Genomic DNA, 18,686 nt, shown 5'->3' with positions numbered 1-18,686 from the left:
TTCTCTTTGTCAAAGTCATAGAATTAAAAAATGAAAATTTACCACAGTGACAGTACACAATTTATTTAGATAACGTATGAATTGTTAATTGTCACTATAGAAAACATTAAAACCTTAATTGGAGGCTATTGAAATATTCTACTTGTTTATCTTTACTTATACTGAAATTATAAGTTGTATCGAATATTGCTTGATCAAGAACATATTATTGATCTCAAACTATGGATTTTTCAAATGCTTAATTTTTTTATTTACAATGAATAGTGATCAAAGTCCTGGTAGTCCTATTGACTTGAGTGATCGTGAGCAAGCAGTACTTATGGATCCCATTGATCATTCCCGAGCCCGATACCCCTACTGCATTGTTTGGACGCCTATCCCAGTTTTAACGCAAGTTTTATAATTGTTTTTTATTTTAAGTACGGTAATTGGTAAATTTAATGCACAATATATAGAAATAATAAACTAGTAAACAAATGACTTTAAAGAGAGTTGATCACTTAAGGAACTAAGGTTTAAAGTAAAATTATTTATCTCTGACACAGATGGATATTTCCCTTTCTTGGACACATGGGTATTTGCATGTCAAATGGAGTGATACGCGACTTTGCTGGTCCGTACTTTGTGTCAGAAGATCTCATGGCTTTTGGGAACCCCACTAAGTACTGGCAGCTGTCACCAAAGAGAGCAAATAATGGACAAGCAGGCTGGGATGCAGCTGTTGCAGAATCATCAGAGATATACAAAAAAAGGATGGTTAGTTTTTATCATACCATTTATATATTTCAAAAAAAAAATTACCTTTACAAACATATTTCACTACATTGCAGTTCTTTAAAATAATACAAATATTTTAAAAAAGATAGTCATCTATAAACATATTGAGCTAGTGATAAAGTTAGTCTGTTGATATCACATATTTATATAGTCAATAATTTATTTTTCAGCATATAATATTCTATGATAATTGCCACTCACATGTAGCTACAGCTCTAAATATCATGAACTACAATGGCTGCAAGAACTGGAATATGGTTAAACTTGCTCTCTACATGATACCATACTCAAAATATGTAAGGTAAGTGATATTTGGGTAAACCTTTTTATCTAAAAACTATGGTTAAACATTATGTCTACAAAAATTGAAATAAACCTTTATTTTATTTTTCAGCTTCGGGGCATTTATGAAGACATGGTTACCCTTTTTCATTATTGTTGCATTTATATGTGGTTTGGCTGCGATTATCTAAACTTTTTAATGTATAGTAATGAATGTTGCAACACTTCTGTCATCATACTGTCATAGATATCAAATTTCTACTTTTTATATACAAAAAATATATATTTGCTTTAAATGTTTAAGAATCTGTTTACTATGTAAGATAATATATTTATAAATTTTCAGTTCATTTAATCTAATAAATGTGCTAATGTACTACAGTAATGTCATGGTCTATTTATTTGTCTGATAGTACATAAATTGCACACATAATAGGGCTAAAAATATATTTTGAATACTTGCCTTTTGTCTTAGATTATATAAATATGATTGATGCAAATTGTATGATTGTTTAATTTAATTTTCTACTTAAGGTAATTATTTAGATTTGTTATAAATGTTATTTTTGTATCAAGTGAGGGATCTGCAAGGTAAATATATAATTAAAAGACATTTTTATTTAAAGTTTATTTATGTTACAGTAATAAAAAAAATCTAGTTTATTATTTTATTTTTTATTTTTCTTTAGCAATGAAGACATTTAGACATGAAGACATTATTGTTTATATTCATTTAAAAAACTTTTCTAGTAAAAGAGATACAGCATCGAGCGCACACATTCAGAAAAATTTAAAAAATAATCAATACATTGATTGTAATGAATAAAAACTTAAGTAAAAGCTAAAAGTGATAGAATATTAAAGCATTAGAAGAGGAAAAAAGCCATTAATATATGTAGTAGCTTTTAAAAATGTTAACAATGGCTTACTTATTCTAGTATGTTTTATATCTTGCCAAAAGTCAAAATTTATGCCAATGCAAAATTATATAAATACATTTAATAAAAATATTATCTAACAAACTCTTAATGGCAAAACATTTAATTGTGCTGACCTCCTCTTAAAATGCACAAGCATACAGTTTCAACTGTAAAAAGTGTAGAAACACATATTTAAAACACAGAAGCATAGTTTTTTAACTCATCAATGATTGTCTGTCTTAAACTTCTATAAATTGGAAAAGAGATAAAGAGGAAACAGCTACTATAGTGCTTCAAGTCATATTAAATGTTTTCCCTGTGACCAAGCAGGCAACATTTTGATCACAAGTGCACTGATAATTACAAAAAGTTATAAGATATTTGCTAGTAGGTTCCATAGATTCAAATACAACAGTTTTTTCACTAACACTAATACTTTTTACTCCATACAAGTGCCAACAATTAATGAATGCATTAAGTTATATATAACATTTTTAAGATCACTTTAAAGTAACAAACATCGACATTTACGAAAAATAGTATATAATAAGATTACATGTTTTTCTTGAAATCACACTATTTCTAAAAATATTTAGAAATTTTGTAAATATATACTCAATTTTTTGTACAATTTTCCTTTTTTTATTGTAATATGATATAGACTATAATTATTATGGTTAAGAGCTATAATTATTGTAACAATATTATATTCTAATAAAATATAGCATACATGTTTATAGTTTAGTCGATGTGATACTGTCCAAAGATATAATATTAAAATGGCACATTATTTGAAAACCTTGTAAATTGCCTAAGACAAAATTAAAAACATATATAAAATTAAAACATATCATAGATCATTTTAATTGGAAATAAATATATGATTAATGTATTTTAGACTTATATGTTTTATAGAATAAATTCCTATATGCTTGTAAAAGTTCTAATATTCATTAAAACTTCTCTTTGAATATAACATTAATTTCACAATACCTTACAATGTACGATAATCACATTCTGATAAATAGATTCGTTATTATACATTTTTATTATAAATGTTCAAGTACTCATTTAAAACTTAACATTCTTTAAGCACACTTTTTTCTGCAGTAAAGTCGTAATCGTAATTCTTCATATTCATTCTATTTGTTAAAAATGCCAATAGATCACCAATTTCCGCTGCAAATGTGTCCTTGTTTGTCGACATTTGTAACTCGCGAGACAAAGAGAACGGGACTCCTTGTAAATAATGGAATTGGTCTGTATTCGCCTTCGTTCTCACTGGTGGTATTGGCGCAGGCCGCTGAGGATAAGGAATTCCACTCACGCTAGGATATAAACCACCTCCTCTAGGCGAAGATGGATCGACTATTACAAATCCGTCATCAGGCTTTGGGCCAGGAATAGGTGGCGTTTCATCTTCTACAGGAGAAGATCTACGTTTACCAAAGAGTGCTGAAAACATCTTGAATTATGTTTAAGTATCGTTGAGATGTTAGACTAGGTTGAAATAACTCATAATCTCACAACACAAATGGTATTGTTTTCGACTCGAAATGTCAAATAATCCTATACAGTCATTCACGTCAATTTTCTAAATGAAATGTCAAACTTCTTATTTTTGCATTTTATTGCTCTTGACTCATATCACTTGACAATTAAATCAGATGGTAGTATAGTAATATCCTACCATCCTACCAAAATAATAAATGCTACCAAAAGTAATAAGCACTTTAGTTTACCCGAATTAAAATGTTTGACTTTAATCACATTATTTTAATACACTCCATTTATACAAAATAAATGCTTTTCGCAAATAAACACAAGTAAATAAAAAGATAAATTTAATTGCATAAAACTTTCATATGTTTTTTCTTTGTTTTTATCAATTTATTCTGTCATTTTAATTGGCTCCTTACAAATAAGATTCATGTTGGAATTTTAAAGCCAATCAGAAATTAAAGAAATGGGTCATTGCAGACCATTGTGTACTAAGAGTAGAAAACGAATTTTTCGACATAAGTAGACGTCAAAAACTTGGTCAAAACACAATTTCAACTTTCAAGTTGTTTTGAAAGAAAATTCCTTTAAATATTCATTAACTGATTTGTGATGTGTTAATTTGTTAAATAAACTATAATGTTGCTGTATTTGTGGGGAATACTTTAGTTTTGTGTCGTTTGTTGTCAAACTTGTCTCGAGTTCTAGGAACTTCAGCTGGTTCGGAACGGGTTATTATTCATTTTACTAATAATTATCTGAGTAAAATTAAATATTTGGAGAATGAATATATCTCTTAGATAGTTAATAACTACAGTTACTATTAAATGTCATATATTGAGTTTTATTTCTATCACGGTTTCCCGCTTTTCCAAAAACAAGTATGTTGTTACTATCAAAACACAATGTTGACCTTCGCACTGTTTCTTTCCACTCTGGAATAATAATACGTGTAATTCCACCTTAAATTAGTTTATTTACATAATACAGCGTATATTACAATAATATATTCGTTTGATTATTAGAATGTATTATCACACAAAATTATCTCTATTCAATTTAATTATGTTATGCTTAACATCAAAAGATGAAACACAATACATACATTTAAGCTTAATACTACATGGCTGTTTGGTCATTATATAGATATGCTGTTGAAAAAACAATCTTATAAACTTGGTGTTAGTATTTTATTTTGTTTAACTATTTAACCATCCATTTGAAAAATCTCTGATAAATCCCTTTATGTTTCAGAATAGTTTCCATCAAGATATGGCCGATGACCCCGAGCAACCATCGTCACTTGAAGGTGAGCAGTAATTATAATTAATTTCTAAGAATTGATTGAAACGAAATAACACTACTTGCATATGTATTTTTAAAATAACTTTTAATAATATTGTACAAAAACATGTAATAATTTATTGTATTGAATATTTACAACAAATGTTAAGTCTTATGTTGCTATTAGAATCAGTTATCAATCATTTGAGATAATTAAAAACAATGTTTATAAACCTCAAGACTCTTTGTAGATTCATTTGTAACAAATATTGTTGTACTTGCATGTATAAATAAAAGTAAATTGTTTCAGTAATTTAAAACACATATTAAATTTTGTATTTTTTAATTTAATTGATTTAAAGAATTGGAGTCAAGAACTACATATCTTTTATACAACATTCTACGGGGCTTTAAAAGGGTGTAATAAAACCAGTATTTATTTATTATGTTTTAAGTATTGTGTACATGAAAGAACTACAATATTTGTAAGCAGTTTTGTCCCTGAGACAACTGTGTCATATCCATTCAGTTGTTGAATTTGACCAATCCTGTATGAGAATTACTTAAGCCGATTGGAATCCAAAATGTTTTACAATTTTGCTATTCTTTAATATTAAATTTTAATTTAAATGAAGCTTTAAACTGTAGTCAGATAACATTGAACTTATTTTAAAGAAAAAGAAAACTAAAGTTTTTATACAAAATTGTTTAAAATCTAATCTCTCTGTGTGAGAAGGATGGTTGAAACTTATTCCACAATGCTGCTCGATTTATTTATTTATTTATTTATGGTCCACAAAACAGATTATAACTAAAGACACATTTAATATATAAGTAAACATTATAAGCAAGCTAAGTTATAACCCAACAACTATGTGAACACAGATTGTAGACGAAATATTTCACTTATAAAAATCAAATAACATCAGCACTTAACAATACTTATAAGATTGTTGGATGGTGGACACACGCGTGACGACGTACCTCTTCACTGATTGCAGACACAAATGAAACTAGTGAAAATGCAATTTGAACCTAAAATTTTCGGTTATTTTTACGCATTCTTACAGTTTGATTCTCAGTATAACAATTGCTATTAAACAATTAAATCAAATATCAATAAAACGACAAATGAATTGTTTATTAAAATTTTAATAATAAAGGCAGAAATAATCGATGGCCTGGTGGTGCGTTAAGTTATAGTTAATGATGGATTACAATTTCGTTGATCAAATCGCAATTCACGATCAGTGATGTGAAGTCTGTTCTTCTTTGACTACTGTCAAAGTATTGATTATAATCGTTTTGATTGGTGTTAATTTTGGAAGCCAGATCTCTTGATAATTTTACTCGAATTATGCAAATACACATGTGGTTAGAACGCGTGCATCTTAACCGATGATTGCGGGTTCAAACCCAGGCAAGCACCGCTCATTCATGTGCTTATTTTGTCTTTATAATTCATCTCGTGCTCAGCGGTGAAGGAAAACATCGTGAGGAAATCTGCATGTTTCAAATTTCATAGAAATTCTGCCACATGTGTATAACACCAACCCGGATTGGAACAGCGTGGTGGAATATGTTCTAAACCTTCTCCTCAAAGGGAGAGGAGGCCTTTAGCCCAGCAGTGGGAATTTACAGGCTGTTGTTGTTGTTGTATGCAAATACACACTTCCACACTAATATTATAAATGAGAAAATAACTCGTGTCTCTCTGTCTCGCTCCCACGCCAAAGTTACTGGTTCGATTTAAATGAAATTTGGTACACAACTAGTCCAGAGCCTGAGAAAGGCTATTTAATTGGGAATGGGTAATATTTCAAGTTAAGTCGTAAATATATTAATGTTTTCTACGCGACCAAAGCCACGGGTAACAGCTAGTGATATATATGAGAAATCGTTATTGTAAAGTAACCGATCGTTTTTGAGTTACGAACCTTTGACGTCGATCCCATGATGTTTTACGTACATGTACATACCTACATATTTCATTTTGTTTAATTACGATAGATAATTCTACATACAATTAATCGTAGGTCCCTTTCTAAATCTTACGATACTATATACTGTTTATGTTGGCGAAATAATTTAAAACTGAATTCGGTATATTGTCTATTTTTATGAATGCAAAAGTAACCCTGACTGTTCATCTATCTTTTGTGGCCTAACCAGGTTTGAACCTAGAAGCTTAAAGTGGCAAGCTTCAAGGAACCTGACGAATATTTGAATATAAGAAGTTTTCTCGCAAAAATGCTTTGTTTTAATGAAATTTAACTTACCTTGCAGTGTTAAACCATCTCGATAAAGTGTTTTAACAGGTCTATCTAGTAAGCCATGTAATTCTTGACGTAAACAGCTGTTTGTGCAAATTTCTGTAATTGTCAAATTGATTGGATGAACGATTCAGGCAAATAGCTTCAGAGAGCCAATACATATCTGAACTGCTCGTAGTGAGCAAGCGATTGTAATCTTTATCATCGTCGTTTCAAAGCGTATCGAATAAACTGCCATTAAACGAATCGCTTCTAATCTTATTGATTGCTTTAATAACGTGATGGAGCGATTTATGCAAAAGTTTATATCATTGTTTGGAACGAAATAGTGACGATGCATAATACAGTACAAGTAATGCTGGTGAACCGCTCCGGCCTATCAACATGGACTTGTCATTGTAATATTTTTGTATTCTAAACTAAGACAATATTAAAATGATAACATTAAGATAATTCACACAGCTAAATAAAATATGAGGATATTTATGAAGACATGTGTTTAATATGTGTATAAAATATTTATTTGTTTTTCTCCGGATCCTCCACCGCCTCACGGAAGGCACCTGCGCCCAGTGGGGGCGGTATCGCCCCAGTAGGGAATATAATATGCTTTAGAGGCACAGATAATTTCGCTAATGTCGGAAGGCGAAGACACGAAGGACTTGATCGATGCAAGTAGAATACCATATTATGATTATAATTTGTTAGTATACAATAGTGGAGACATTTTTTTGTAATAAAAAAAAAAACAAAACACTTTTTTCATAAAAGCACTTTTGAATCGTCATCTTACAGTATTGAATTAAATGTAAAGCTACGATTTGAGTGGAAAATAATAAAGATTTGTAAGTGATTTTTTTTATATTTGGCGCTAATAGCTATAACGCCGCTTCTCTTTCGGTTGTGCTTTAGTATATACGTATATACTATGTGGAATATATGTATATACTTATATATAATTTTGTGTAATTATACATTAGAATGATTTAATATGTTGAAAGAGTCACAATTCTCTGATCTCAAATTGTAGTCAACAGTTCAGCAACAATCAGTTTATTGAAACTGATTTTGACTTTAATAAATTAAAAACATAGTGATGTTTATACTCTTATATGCATATGTAAAGTGAAAATGAGCGTCATACGGAGCTGAAAGCAACGCGATGCTAAGCTGCGGATAAGCGAATGTTACATATGTACGTGTCGCAGGATTTCAGATACATAATGCAGATTTTACGATATTTTCGATATGATTTCAGTAAAGTCAGTTTTATTTGCCTGGATTTGAACTTGCGACATTTTTTATGGTTCAAGTATTAAACTTATATGTATTTATAAATAAATAATTATTGAAAGTCTACCCGAAACTTCGCGTTTATTCAAAAGATGTCTAGGACTTTCGTACCCTTTTTTCTCTCTTTAAAATTAGTTGTTTATTAAATCGTAACAATTTATTAAGTTGCAATCAAGAATCCTCTTTAATGTTCTGCACATCTACGACTGCAGGCTCTTCAAAATAAGATATAGAAGATTGTTTTTTTACGTGCACCAGTCCCATAACCACTGGTACGAAAATCGGCTCACACTATTAATATATAAGAGAGGAGTTTTATGTTGTTTTACACATGTAGTACCTGAAAATTAAAGCCAGTTAACTTTTCACTGCTGGGCAAAAGCGTCCCCTCCCTTTTGAGAAGGTTCTTAGCATAAGTCTGCTAGCTACATAAGCTTGAATAAGTCTAGGCGGAAAGATATGTGAGGTGAGCGCTGGACATAGGCCTCTCCAAGTGCACGCCACTGTGGTCTTTCTCTTATGTTCCAATTAAAAAGAGTAATCAGTTAGTCAGATCAGTCAGGCTCAGAGTTACAATACACATCAGGTCATACGCATGCGAACAAAGTCTCGCCAATTACTTACAATTACAACGGAGAATAATATGCGTACCGTGAAATCGCCTTATAACGCAAATATTATGACTCGTATCCTGAAATCTAGGGCTGTGAGCCGGGGGCTCGTCCCGCGGATCGATGTCGGCAAGGCCACGGCCGCGCGGCGATATCGATTACGTATAAATAGCGGTAGCCCTACTGCGCCCGCGCCCCCCTCACACCCTCTCACCCTCCCACCCGGTTCGACGCCCCCTTGACCTTGTCATCTTTCCACGTGTCCGAAACATTTATCACCTATAAACTTTGCTTAGTTAGATAGAGCACGTTCGTATTTAATTTTATATTAATATAAATTAAAAAACGTTAAGTAATTGCTTGCAAACGTCTCGCTACTTTTATTAAAGACTCGATTTGATGAGAAGCTCTTTGCTTATGTACCACTTTGCTTCAATGCGGGTTGATAGCACACGTGGAAAATTTATATAAGACATCATATTCTGGTTTGAATTTCATGGGTGACAAGTGTGCACTCTCTTTTCTCTTTCTAAGATTATTTGTTGAACCAGTAACAGTTCAGAAACCGACATGCTGACAAAAATTTCGACTTCATAATCTGATAATTTTGGCTTGACCTGAGGTTTGAACCTGGGAGCTCGGGATACGTTGTCTTATCTACCTAACAAAGAATCAGTCAAACAAAGCACATTAAAAGTGCTTTAAAGCTGCTTACGCGGATTTGATCTTCGGTTAAATTCTTGTTTTGTAACTACTAAATAATCTCGGCTGATTCATATTTCATATTGTGTAACTTCTTAAAGTATATGTATGTAACGGTTTTATAGATCGACTGGTCGTACGCGATCATTAATTTTAGTCACTTAGAAACGTTAAAAGCACTACATTGGCTTAGAATGTAAACAAAGGGTTACATGGAACATAACTGGCTGTCGGTAAATGCTATCCGGTGATAGTCATATACATATATAACTATTTCGTAATTCCTTACCTTGACCATGAAAATGAACAAAGCCTGAAAGCTCGTATTGTGATTGGCCATGAACAAAGGCGAACTTAACATCAATCCCTTCCACAATACACGTTATCCTAAGTAATATTATAAATAAGAAATTGAGTTTGTATATTACCCCCCCCCCCCCTCCCACCTTCGTACGTGTGTGAAGCCGTAGGCGAAGACTAGTACAATGATATGTAACGGAGCGCCATTTAATTAGCTGTATTACTGATGACTTTAGTTTATCTTTGTTTATGATCGAAGATTATTACATTTGATACAATTGGTAATCTATAGCGGATAATTCCGGATGGAGCTATAAGTTTCTTAGCAACAGTAACCCAGATTGTCAAATTTCTGGAGACGATTTGACATTCAACAGTTGCGTATCCATTGGAAACAACCATTGGCTCTAAATTCGATTCTAGAAATATAAAACTGGAATTGTTTTATTCTATTTTTAAAGGTTTTCATGTCACCAGCACGAAGCCAAAATTTGACGTATCAATTAAGAATTTGCTTAATCTCCAAGATATCCGCTTAATACGTAATATACCCGTTTCCGCCCACGTCTACGTCAGCGTATGAGGGCGGAGGGTCGTTTGACGTTACTTGTAACACATGTTTGTAAACAAATAACTTTAATAACACGAAATATTAAGATTGATCTTTAATATAAAAACCATCAGTGATAAATATTCATACTAGATTCTAAATGGAATATAAACTGATACACCTATCGTTATGATATCGATGTGATGACCATTTTGTAATGGGCCGATAGCTCTCTATACGTTTATACTTTGGTTAACCGACGATGGAAAATACAACCATTATTACAATCTGTATTAGTAATCAAGCCGGTGAGAGGTTTATTATTTGGAAAAACCCATGTAATAATGTGTAAATATAAATATGCATAAGTGTCTGTCTGGTTTCGTATCTTTTTTTTTGTTATAATGGTGGGTATTGATAGTTGCCTAAACTAAAACTACTTTTTTTATTTTTGTTGTTCTTGTTTGTCCAGGGTAATATTTTTATTTTCGGTAACCATTTAGTATATTTCGTTATTCATTCGAGTCTGTCAAAATGATATCAAATTAAAGTTTATGTAAGTATTTCCTAATTGCTATTTTGTATAAGTAAGTAATTAAGTAGATAATTAAAATAACTAAAAACTTTTAATAATACATGTAGGCCGACTGGCAAATGGGCCTCCTCATAGTAAGATGTAACCACCGCTAAAATAAATATAAATCATTTCTTAAATCACTAATGCGCAACCAAACCTGGGAACTGAAATGTTATATTCCTTGTGCTAAGGTCATCGAGGATAGCAAAAAAAACTTTTTTTTATATGGGTTGCTTTTCACATAATTATTATTTATATTTGTTGTTATAAAATAACATTTCACCTGAGTAAAACTGCGGATCATGCCTTGCTATGATATATAATCACACGAGGGCGGCTTCCTACACTCCTCACGCTTTCTTTCATATACACTAGGTAGTCATTAATGTATTTTTCCACACCAGATAAAACATTACGTCGATACGATCTTATCTAACCTGATCGAATACGTATGAACTCTATAGTATGAGTGTTATGGAGTCCTATCGAATGATTACGACTGCGATAAAAGCATTTTATCATTTGGCTAAAAAATGACGTAAACTACAGAATTGTGCCAAACTGACTGATATCTGATATATTCACTTGTGATAAAGGTTAGGAAGTATGATTATTTCTGTGACCTTGTAAGCTCAACTCTTGATTGAGAAGATATTTATTCGCTTGAACGTATTCGACGATCAAGCTCTTTGCGACCTGCTAGATCTTTTAGCTTGGAGATGTGGAATCATTCTACATCTTCTAAGGATTTTTCACGGGGGATGTTCCTACGAATTCTTTGGATGAATCTCGGCTGCTGAATTTCTCCTTTGAACATCTCGTCGGAATTCGAAGTTGCATCCGCACTATCTGGATGTCTGTATTAAGATAACAGCGGGATTTTTAAAGCACTTTCTGCCTCGCACTACTACTCTGTGGAACAAGATTTCGTCAGTAGTATTTCCGAACCGGTACGAATCTGGAACACTTAAGAAAAGAGCATACACATTACTCAAACGCCGGCAACGCACCTGCAAGTCCCCCGGTGTTTCTGATATCCATTGGCGGTGGTAGTCAGTTTCCATCCGGTGAGCCTCCAGCTAGTTTGCCACCCACCACAAAAAAAAATAATGATGTTTGTAAAACTACGTGGAATGTGATCGCGTATTAAGATTACACTTTTTTTAGCAAATTGATTGAGCGAAGGTAACTTTCAGTTGCATAAAAGCATCTTAGAAATAAAATTACAGCTGTCTTTCGCCATCCAACTGTCCGTTTTAATTATTTAAATACATACTTCTTTTACTTAAGTACGTTACGACTTACGATATATTAGGCAATATTTAACTTCGCTCTTCCTCATTCTCACTAATGCTATAAAACGATCAAATTTTTTTGATAGTTTGTTTGGAAATAATTTGAATATTCTTTATTAATAAATTGCGTCCGTACTATGCCGAGGTTTTCGTTTGTAATTAAGATAATCAAGAAAGGGGTGTCGATTTAAAATAATATAATGTTCTATAAATGGTTTGTCAAATCATCATTATCATAATTATCATTATCATTACATAGTATAAAACAAAGTCGCTTACCGCTTCCAGTCCCTATGTATGCTTAGATCTTTAAAATTAACGGATTTTGATGCGGTTTTTTTAATAGATAGAATTATTCAAGAGGAAGGTTTTTGTATATATATAATACATGGCCAATATAAAAACGAAACGAGAAAAAAATCTGTAGTATAATATTTAGTATCAGCATTGCACCCGTGCGAAGTGATGGCGGGTCGCTAGTAATATATATATAAATAAATTTCGACAACCTCCGTGGTCGAGTGGTGTGTACTCCGGTTTTCAAGGGTATGTACGCCACTCCGAGGTCCTGGGTTCGATTCCCGGCCGAGTCGATATAGATTATCATTAGTTTTCTATGTTGTCTTGGGTCTGGGTGTTGGTGGTACCTTCGTTACTTCTGATTTTCCATAACACAAGTGCTTTAGCTACTTACATTGGGATCAGAGTAATGTATGTGATGTTGTCTCATATTATATTATTATATTATTATTATAATCGTATTAGAAAATATAAACCAAAGAATAAAGTATATCTTAGAAATATGTTTAAACCAGTGCCAACTGCGCCCGTCTGATGTAATAAAGGAAAAAAAATATGATAATAGTTTTATAATTATCATACGTAATGGTCATTTGTTTCCTCGTAACGTTGTTGGTTACCTTCCACAATTAAATCACGGTACACAATGCGTCATTTTTTGTTTTCATCTCGTGAGCATCTAACGACGCAACGTCATCAGTTTTGAAATCTATTTATAATACTATGATCGCCTTTGTATCGTTATACGGTGATAATTTATATTTTGATTGCCTTAATGTTTGCCTATAATTAGTTTTGTATTTTTATTATAACTAATAACGGTTGCATTTCTTTAATTTTAGAAAGCATTTTCCTTCATATGTGTAGATTAGTATTAAGTTTAATTCATTAAACATCGAGTTGTTGAATTATGTATTGTTGTTGTTCGCTTTTATGTATAAACTAGTTAAAATCCAGCATGCACAGAAATGCCACAATTGTTAAGTTGTAAATAATTATATGATTTGACTCTTGCCATTTATATATTGGTTGTTGATATCAGAAACTTTCACGCAAGTCAACACCAACTGTTTACTGTACAAAGTTTCAATTTGATCTGTTGTCCTATGCGTGAACGCACAGAACGAAGATATATATGTATATAAGATGATCATATACGAGTAAATTTGTATATATTCAATGGAATTATATTATGTGATTGTTAGTTATCGTTTCTGTTAATGGAGATTTGGTGGAAACAATGAGATGTGTAATTAGTGGGAGGTTACGTGAAGTTGTAATTGCGTTATTTAGAGCTCATGTACCTGTAATCTATTCCAGAGGATAAGCCAAATGAACATTTGACATCCAATTGAAGCGATGTCATCGGTCGAGAACTTTTTTTATGGTATAAGTTGTCGGACGAGCATATGGGCCACCTGATGGTAAGTGGTCACCATCACCCATAGACAATGACGCTGTAAGAAATACTAACTATTCCTTACATCGTCAATGTGCCAGCAACCTTGGGAGCTAAGACGTTATGTCCTTTGTGCCTGTAGTTACACTGGCTCACTCACCCTTCAAATCGGAACACAACAATACTGAGTACTGTTATTTGGCGGTAGAATAACTGATGAGTGGGTAACTAGTACCTACCCAGACGGGCTTGCACAAAGCCCTCCCACCAAGTAAATAATTTAAATAATCTTTGGTATTCATTATGGATTCGCGAAATAAAGTTAAAGTGGATATAAGTTAAGTTGAATAGTGTTGTACTATAATTAAGATATATTTATCAAGAACCTTAGTAGTGCACAATATAGCTGAATTAGTATCGAATCGCATGAAACACGTAAATCTACAGATTTGTATAACTTCAGCCCTTTTCGATTCGAACAGACTATACAATAAATAATATTAATGAAACGGAAAAATATATATTTATTCGATTTAGACTTAGAAATTTTTTTCTTGGTATTTAAATGGAATTACCAAGCAATAAACGAAGAGAGTATTTATTAAAGATTAATAATAATAGTATATTAATCAAGTCAGTGAATTGTATTTAATAGTGAAACTGATAACAGTTTTGACGGATTTAGTCTTATCACTTATCATTTTATAAACTATTTATTATTAGATATTAAGATACGTTGGTCCTATTCGGACTAGTCTAATCTGTAATCTTTTGTCTAAGTATATGTAACTCTATGGCTACGATTACGCTTTGAAGTATCTCCGTTCGTACGTTGTTTTATTAGAAGTTAATCGATTATAATTAAAGCTAGGATAGCTAGGATTAATATATAGTCTTAACCGATGGCCTGGCGAGATATAGATCGACCAGGTACCACTTACACAAGAGTTATTCAAACGTTAATAGATGCTATGGTGATGAGTCACTGGCATAACAGATCCAAACTTGCGTGTTTTTCTTTGGTTAAAGACAAGACAAAGGTGGCCCATCTGCTCAGCCACCTTTGCACGGCTAGCTTTACCTGTCTGATAGATTGATACTAGAATATTATATATGTATAATTTAAAATGACTTGCTTCATTTAATAGATCGAAATGTGAATGTATTTATGATTAGCAATATATGATTAGTAAAGTTTGAGCCATATATGAAGCATATCTTATCACTTTGTGATTTAAATCAACATACATAGTATGAACAACACGGTCATATCGAGTTGATTTCGGGGTCATCCACCACTGGCTTTTTAAACTAGTCACCAATTCCTAAGTAAACTCAGATGGATTAATTTGGTGGATTGCTTTGTGCTAACACTTCTAGGTAGGCACTACCCATTCATCACAACTTCCACTTACAAACAATTTGGAAGTGCCTATGGTTGTGATGTGTGCAACAATTTTTACAAAATGTCATCTTTTACTAGACAGTTTTAGAGAAATATTGTACATTGCGTTGGCTTAATACATAAAAATAATTAATCTTTTGCACCGACCTGTTCCATCCGTCTATCTGTGTCATAAATATGTATATATATTTCAATAGTTATATTTATGGACATACCTTCTAGAAGTAAATAGAACTTATATCACACATGATATGATAACATGCTTCTTTAAAATGCCATTTCGAAATTTAAAATAGGCATTGAATCTTCCATTTACAAGATTGAAATGTATATTTTAGATTGTACCGAAAAGAAAATCCGAAGTTAACAAAATCCTTTACTTCAAAATAAAATAATATACATAAGTAGGATATCTGTACATATTGAAAAAAAAAATATTAGTATCATTTAACACAAAGATGCTATCAGGTATTAATTTAGTGTTAAGATGAAACCGGAGCGTTTGATTTTCGATTATCATGAATAATAATGGAAAATGCCAAATATAAATGAGCATGGCTGTCACCAAGGGGACTATGTGAATACTTACAGGGCTATGGAAGTTACATTCTCAAGACATCGTATATATTGAACGTTCGTACATATTGTTTTACCTACATAGATTTAGTTTTATCATTGATAGATCGAAATTGGTTGATAGGCCAGTGGTTGATTAATCCAACCTAATAGTAATAATAAATTGCTATTTACAGATACGTTAATCCAGTAGCTAGAACACTATTAGTGACTCAGACCAATAATAAGAATTTTATTGTGTTTAATTTGTATTTATAGTGTATCTGAGGGAACTGACACATGGAATACGCGGTATACTACTTGTTGGTAGGGTTTCAGGCCCATTTGGGTAGGAACTTCTCCATCACATTTTCTACCGCTAAACAGCGACACATAGCATTGCTTTGTTCCGATTTGAAGTTTGAATGAAATTAGTTGTCAAAGTCGGTGACGCATGGGCGATAAAAAATCAAATATCTTTATTCAAGTATGCTTTTAAAAGCACTTTGGAATCGTCACTTAACAACGATATTAAGTGAGGCTACCACCGGTTCGGAATGTAGATTCTACCGAACAGAACCGGTAAGAAAATACTCTTTTTCAACAGGTCAACTTTCTTGTATTGACATTGTTTGCGGTCGGTCTTTACCATTTACCATCATGTGGTGCTATTTTCCTGCCGGATATTATTAAAAACTTCCGAATTCCTCAAAAGAATTGTACATTGCCAATACTGGTGCGTTTTCCGGTTCTTCGTTACTTCTCTGTACACAGGGTTGACGGGGACATTTCTCCTCTCACGTCATCGAGTCGAGTGTCGTTCAAAATGTCTTTCGAAATGATTTCGAGGTTCCTTTGATCATGGTTCGTTACACGTAAAGAATTAATGCATAAATAATTTTGCTTGACTACGAGAATTCTATAGAAATATGACTGGCTATTATGTTTTTGGAATTACATTTAAATTATATATTGTAACTTGTTAGTTTTCACACCTATCGGGGTAAATGTGGTCATGTAATTCGAGTCTTTCCACCACCACCACGCTGTTCCAATGCGGGTTGGTGGAATACACATGTGGCAGAATTTCTAAGACACATGCAGGTTTCCTCACGATGTTTTCCTTCACTGCCGAGTACGAGATGAATTTTAAACACAAATTAAGGACATGAATATTTGGTGGTGCTTACCTGGGTTTGAACCCGCAATCATCGGATACAATCCACGCGTTCTTACCATTGGGCCATCTCGGCTCTTTAAAGCATTTAACTGAAATTGCTAATCATCATGATCGTGTGTTTATAAAAATTAGGTTTATTACCCATGGGATTAGTGAGCTATAAAAATATACAATAAAATTTTTATTAGATTAATAATTGCGCATTAGGAAGTATCACGACAAACAAAACTTACTCACTCGGTCACTTTTCTTAAAATTACAACCCAATCTCGCTTTGCACTTTGATAAGATAAGTTACAACTTACAGCTCTACAGAGTTGTAACTCTTACTAATACCCGAGAAGTGAGCACGTATGGTTCTAGTACCTATAGCGAAACCTTACATAGTTCTTTGACTATATGAGCAATGAACACCGGTCAGATTATTGAACAAATTTATGATTTGGTTGTTGATAAGCCAGACAACAGAATTTGAAGTTACAATAAATTGTCGAAAAACCATTAAAGGAACAAATTACCGGGGTGTCTCAGCGTGTTGTGACTACGGTTGTTTGGATACGGAAGGTCAAGGGCGCTTATAGGAAGCCGGGAGAGGCCCCGGCCAGGGAGGAACGCCCCTCTCCCCGTCTCCTGAACATGGGCGTGGCTCTGTCTAGAAATAGACTCAGCAACACAGTTTGTCAACACACGCCCACGTTGTCGAGCCTGGCTGAGGGTGGCGGGTGGCTGGCAGGCTTCTAGGAAATCGTACTGCGTGTTCCCAGCAATTGTTCCAGCGTGCAGGCGTTTATCGCTCTTTTGCTTGATTGCGTTTCCAGGCGTCAGTTTTGTGCCTCGTCAAAATGTAGCGTGGGTTCCATCAGGAAAAATGATGATTTTATTAATAATTCGAAGCGTATTTGGAATTTACATATCACTTGTTAAGCTTGAAAGCGTGCCGTCGAATCAAAACATCTTAATTATTCCAAACGTTACATCATCAATCATGTCTGATTGATTTATTTGAGCTGCGAATTATAATTTGTAAGTCTATGTTTTGTTTTTTAATTAAGATTCAAGGAATTTCGATATCTCGCTACTATCACGGCTGTAATCTTTGTAAATAGTAAATAATTGTAAATAATTAATAGTAAATAAAGAATAAAAAGATTCTCGTTTACTAATTACAAAAAAAAGGTTGTATCGTAAAACTATAGTTTTATAATACATTAAGGAAAGAAAACGATGTTTTAAAATTGCGCTCAACCTTGCTACACAAAGGCTAAAAATTGTACTCGACGGTCACCTTTGCCCTGAAACTGCACTTGCAAGTCTCCATTGAACGGTAAATGCTAATTAAGAGAATACAACCGAAATGTGATTTGTAATGATTTTCAAAGTGGAGTCTTATTTACTAATCTGGATTTTCTTATAGTTAGTTGTTCCACCTGCAAATTGACGCAACCAATGTTCATTGTCGATTCGACAAGTTTATTGTTACGCT

General features: G+C 32.8%; 2 protein-coding genes across 8 annotated transcripts in view; both read left to right on the top strand.

Moving 5' to 3' along the window:
• The first annotated feature begins 18 nt into the window (after positions 1–18).
• On the top strand, positions 19–2,155 carry LOC124534219 (transmembrane protein 222). The gene is made up of 4 exons (XM_047109944.1): positions 19–390; positions 546–756; positions 948–1,078; positions 1,172–2,155. The coding sequence occupies exons 1-4, from the start codon at positions 257–259 to the stop codon at positions 1,248–1,250; spliced, it is 555 nt and encodes a 184-aa protein (XP_046965900.1). The 5' UTR covers positions 19–256; the 3' UTR covers positions 1,251–2,155.
• A 1,799-nt stretch (positions 2,156–3,954) lies between these two features.
• Positions 3,955–18,686, top strand: part of LOC124534216 (histone deacetylase 7) — a 73,449-nt gene continuing 58,717 nt past the window's right edge. For 5 of the 7 annotated variants that reach the window (XM_047109936.1, XM_047109935.1, XM_047109930.1 and 2 more), the window contains exons 1-2: positions 4,626–4,660; positions 4,734–4,788. In XM_047109936.1, coding sequence (XP_046965892.1) covers positions 4,628–4,660; positions 4,734–4,788 — 88 coding nt within the window. In that variant the 5' untranslated portion in view covers positions 4,626–4,627. Of the gene's footprint in view, positions 4,211–4,625; positions 4,661–4,733; positions 4,789–18,686 lie in introns of those variants that run through there. The other 2 variants (XM_047109932.1, XM_047109931.1) reach the window with 2 other exon arrangements.

Source organism: Vanessa cardui, chromosome 12 (genome assembly GCF_905220365.1).
Source record: "Vanessa cardui chromosome 12, ilVanCard2.1, whole genome shotgun sequence".
NCBI classification, from domain to species: Eukaryota; Metazoa; Arthropoda; class Insecta; order Lepidoptera; family Nymphalidae; genus Vanessa; species Vanessa cardui.
Note: the sequence above shows the minus strand (reverse complement) of the source record. Positions and strands in the feature narration are given on the sequence as shown.

Bases quoted from the DNA above. Each gene is read 5' to 3' on its own strand.
- LOC124534219 (XM_047109944.1), top strand. From the start codon at position 257: ATGAATAGTGATCAAAGTCCTGGTAGTCCTATTGACTTGAGTGATCGT. The intron at 391-545 runs GCAAGTTTTATA...TCTCTGACACAG, and splicing joins ACGCCTATCCCAGTTTTAAC to ATGGATATTTCCCTTTCTTG. The intron at 1,079-1,171 runs GTAAGTGATATT...TTTATTTTTCAG, and splicing joins CCATACTCAAAATATGTAAG to CTTCGGGGCATTTATGAAGA.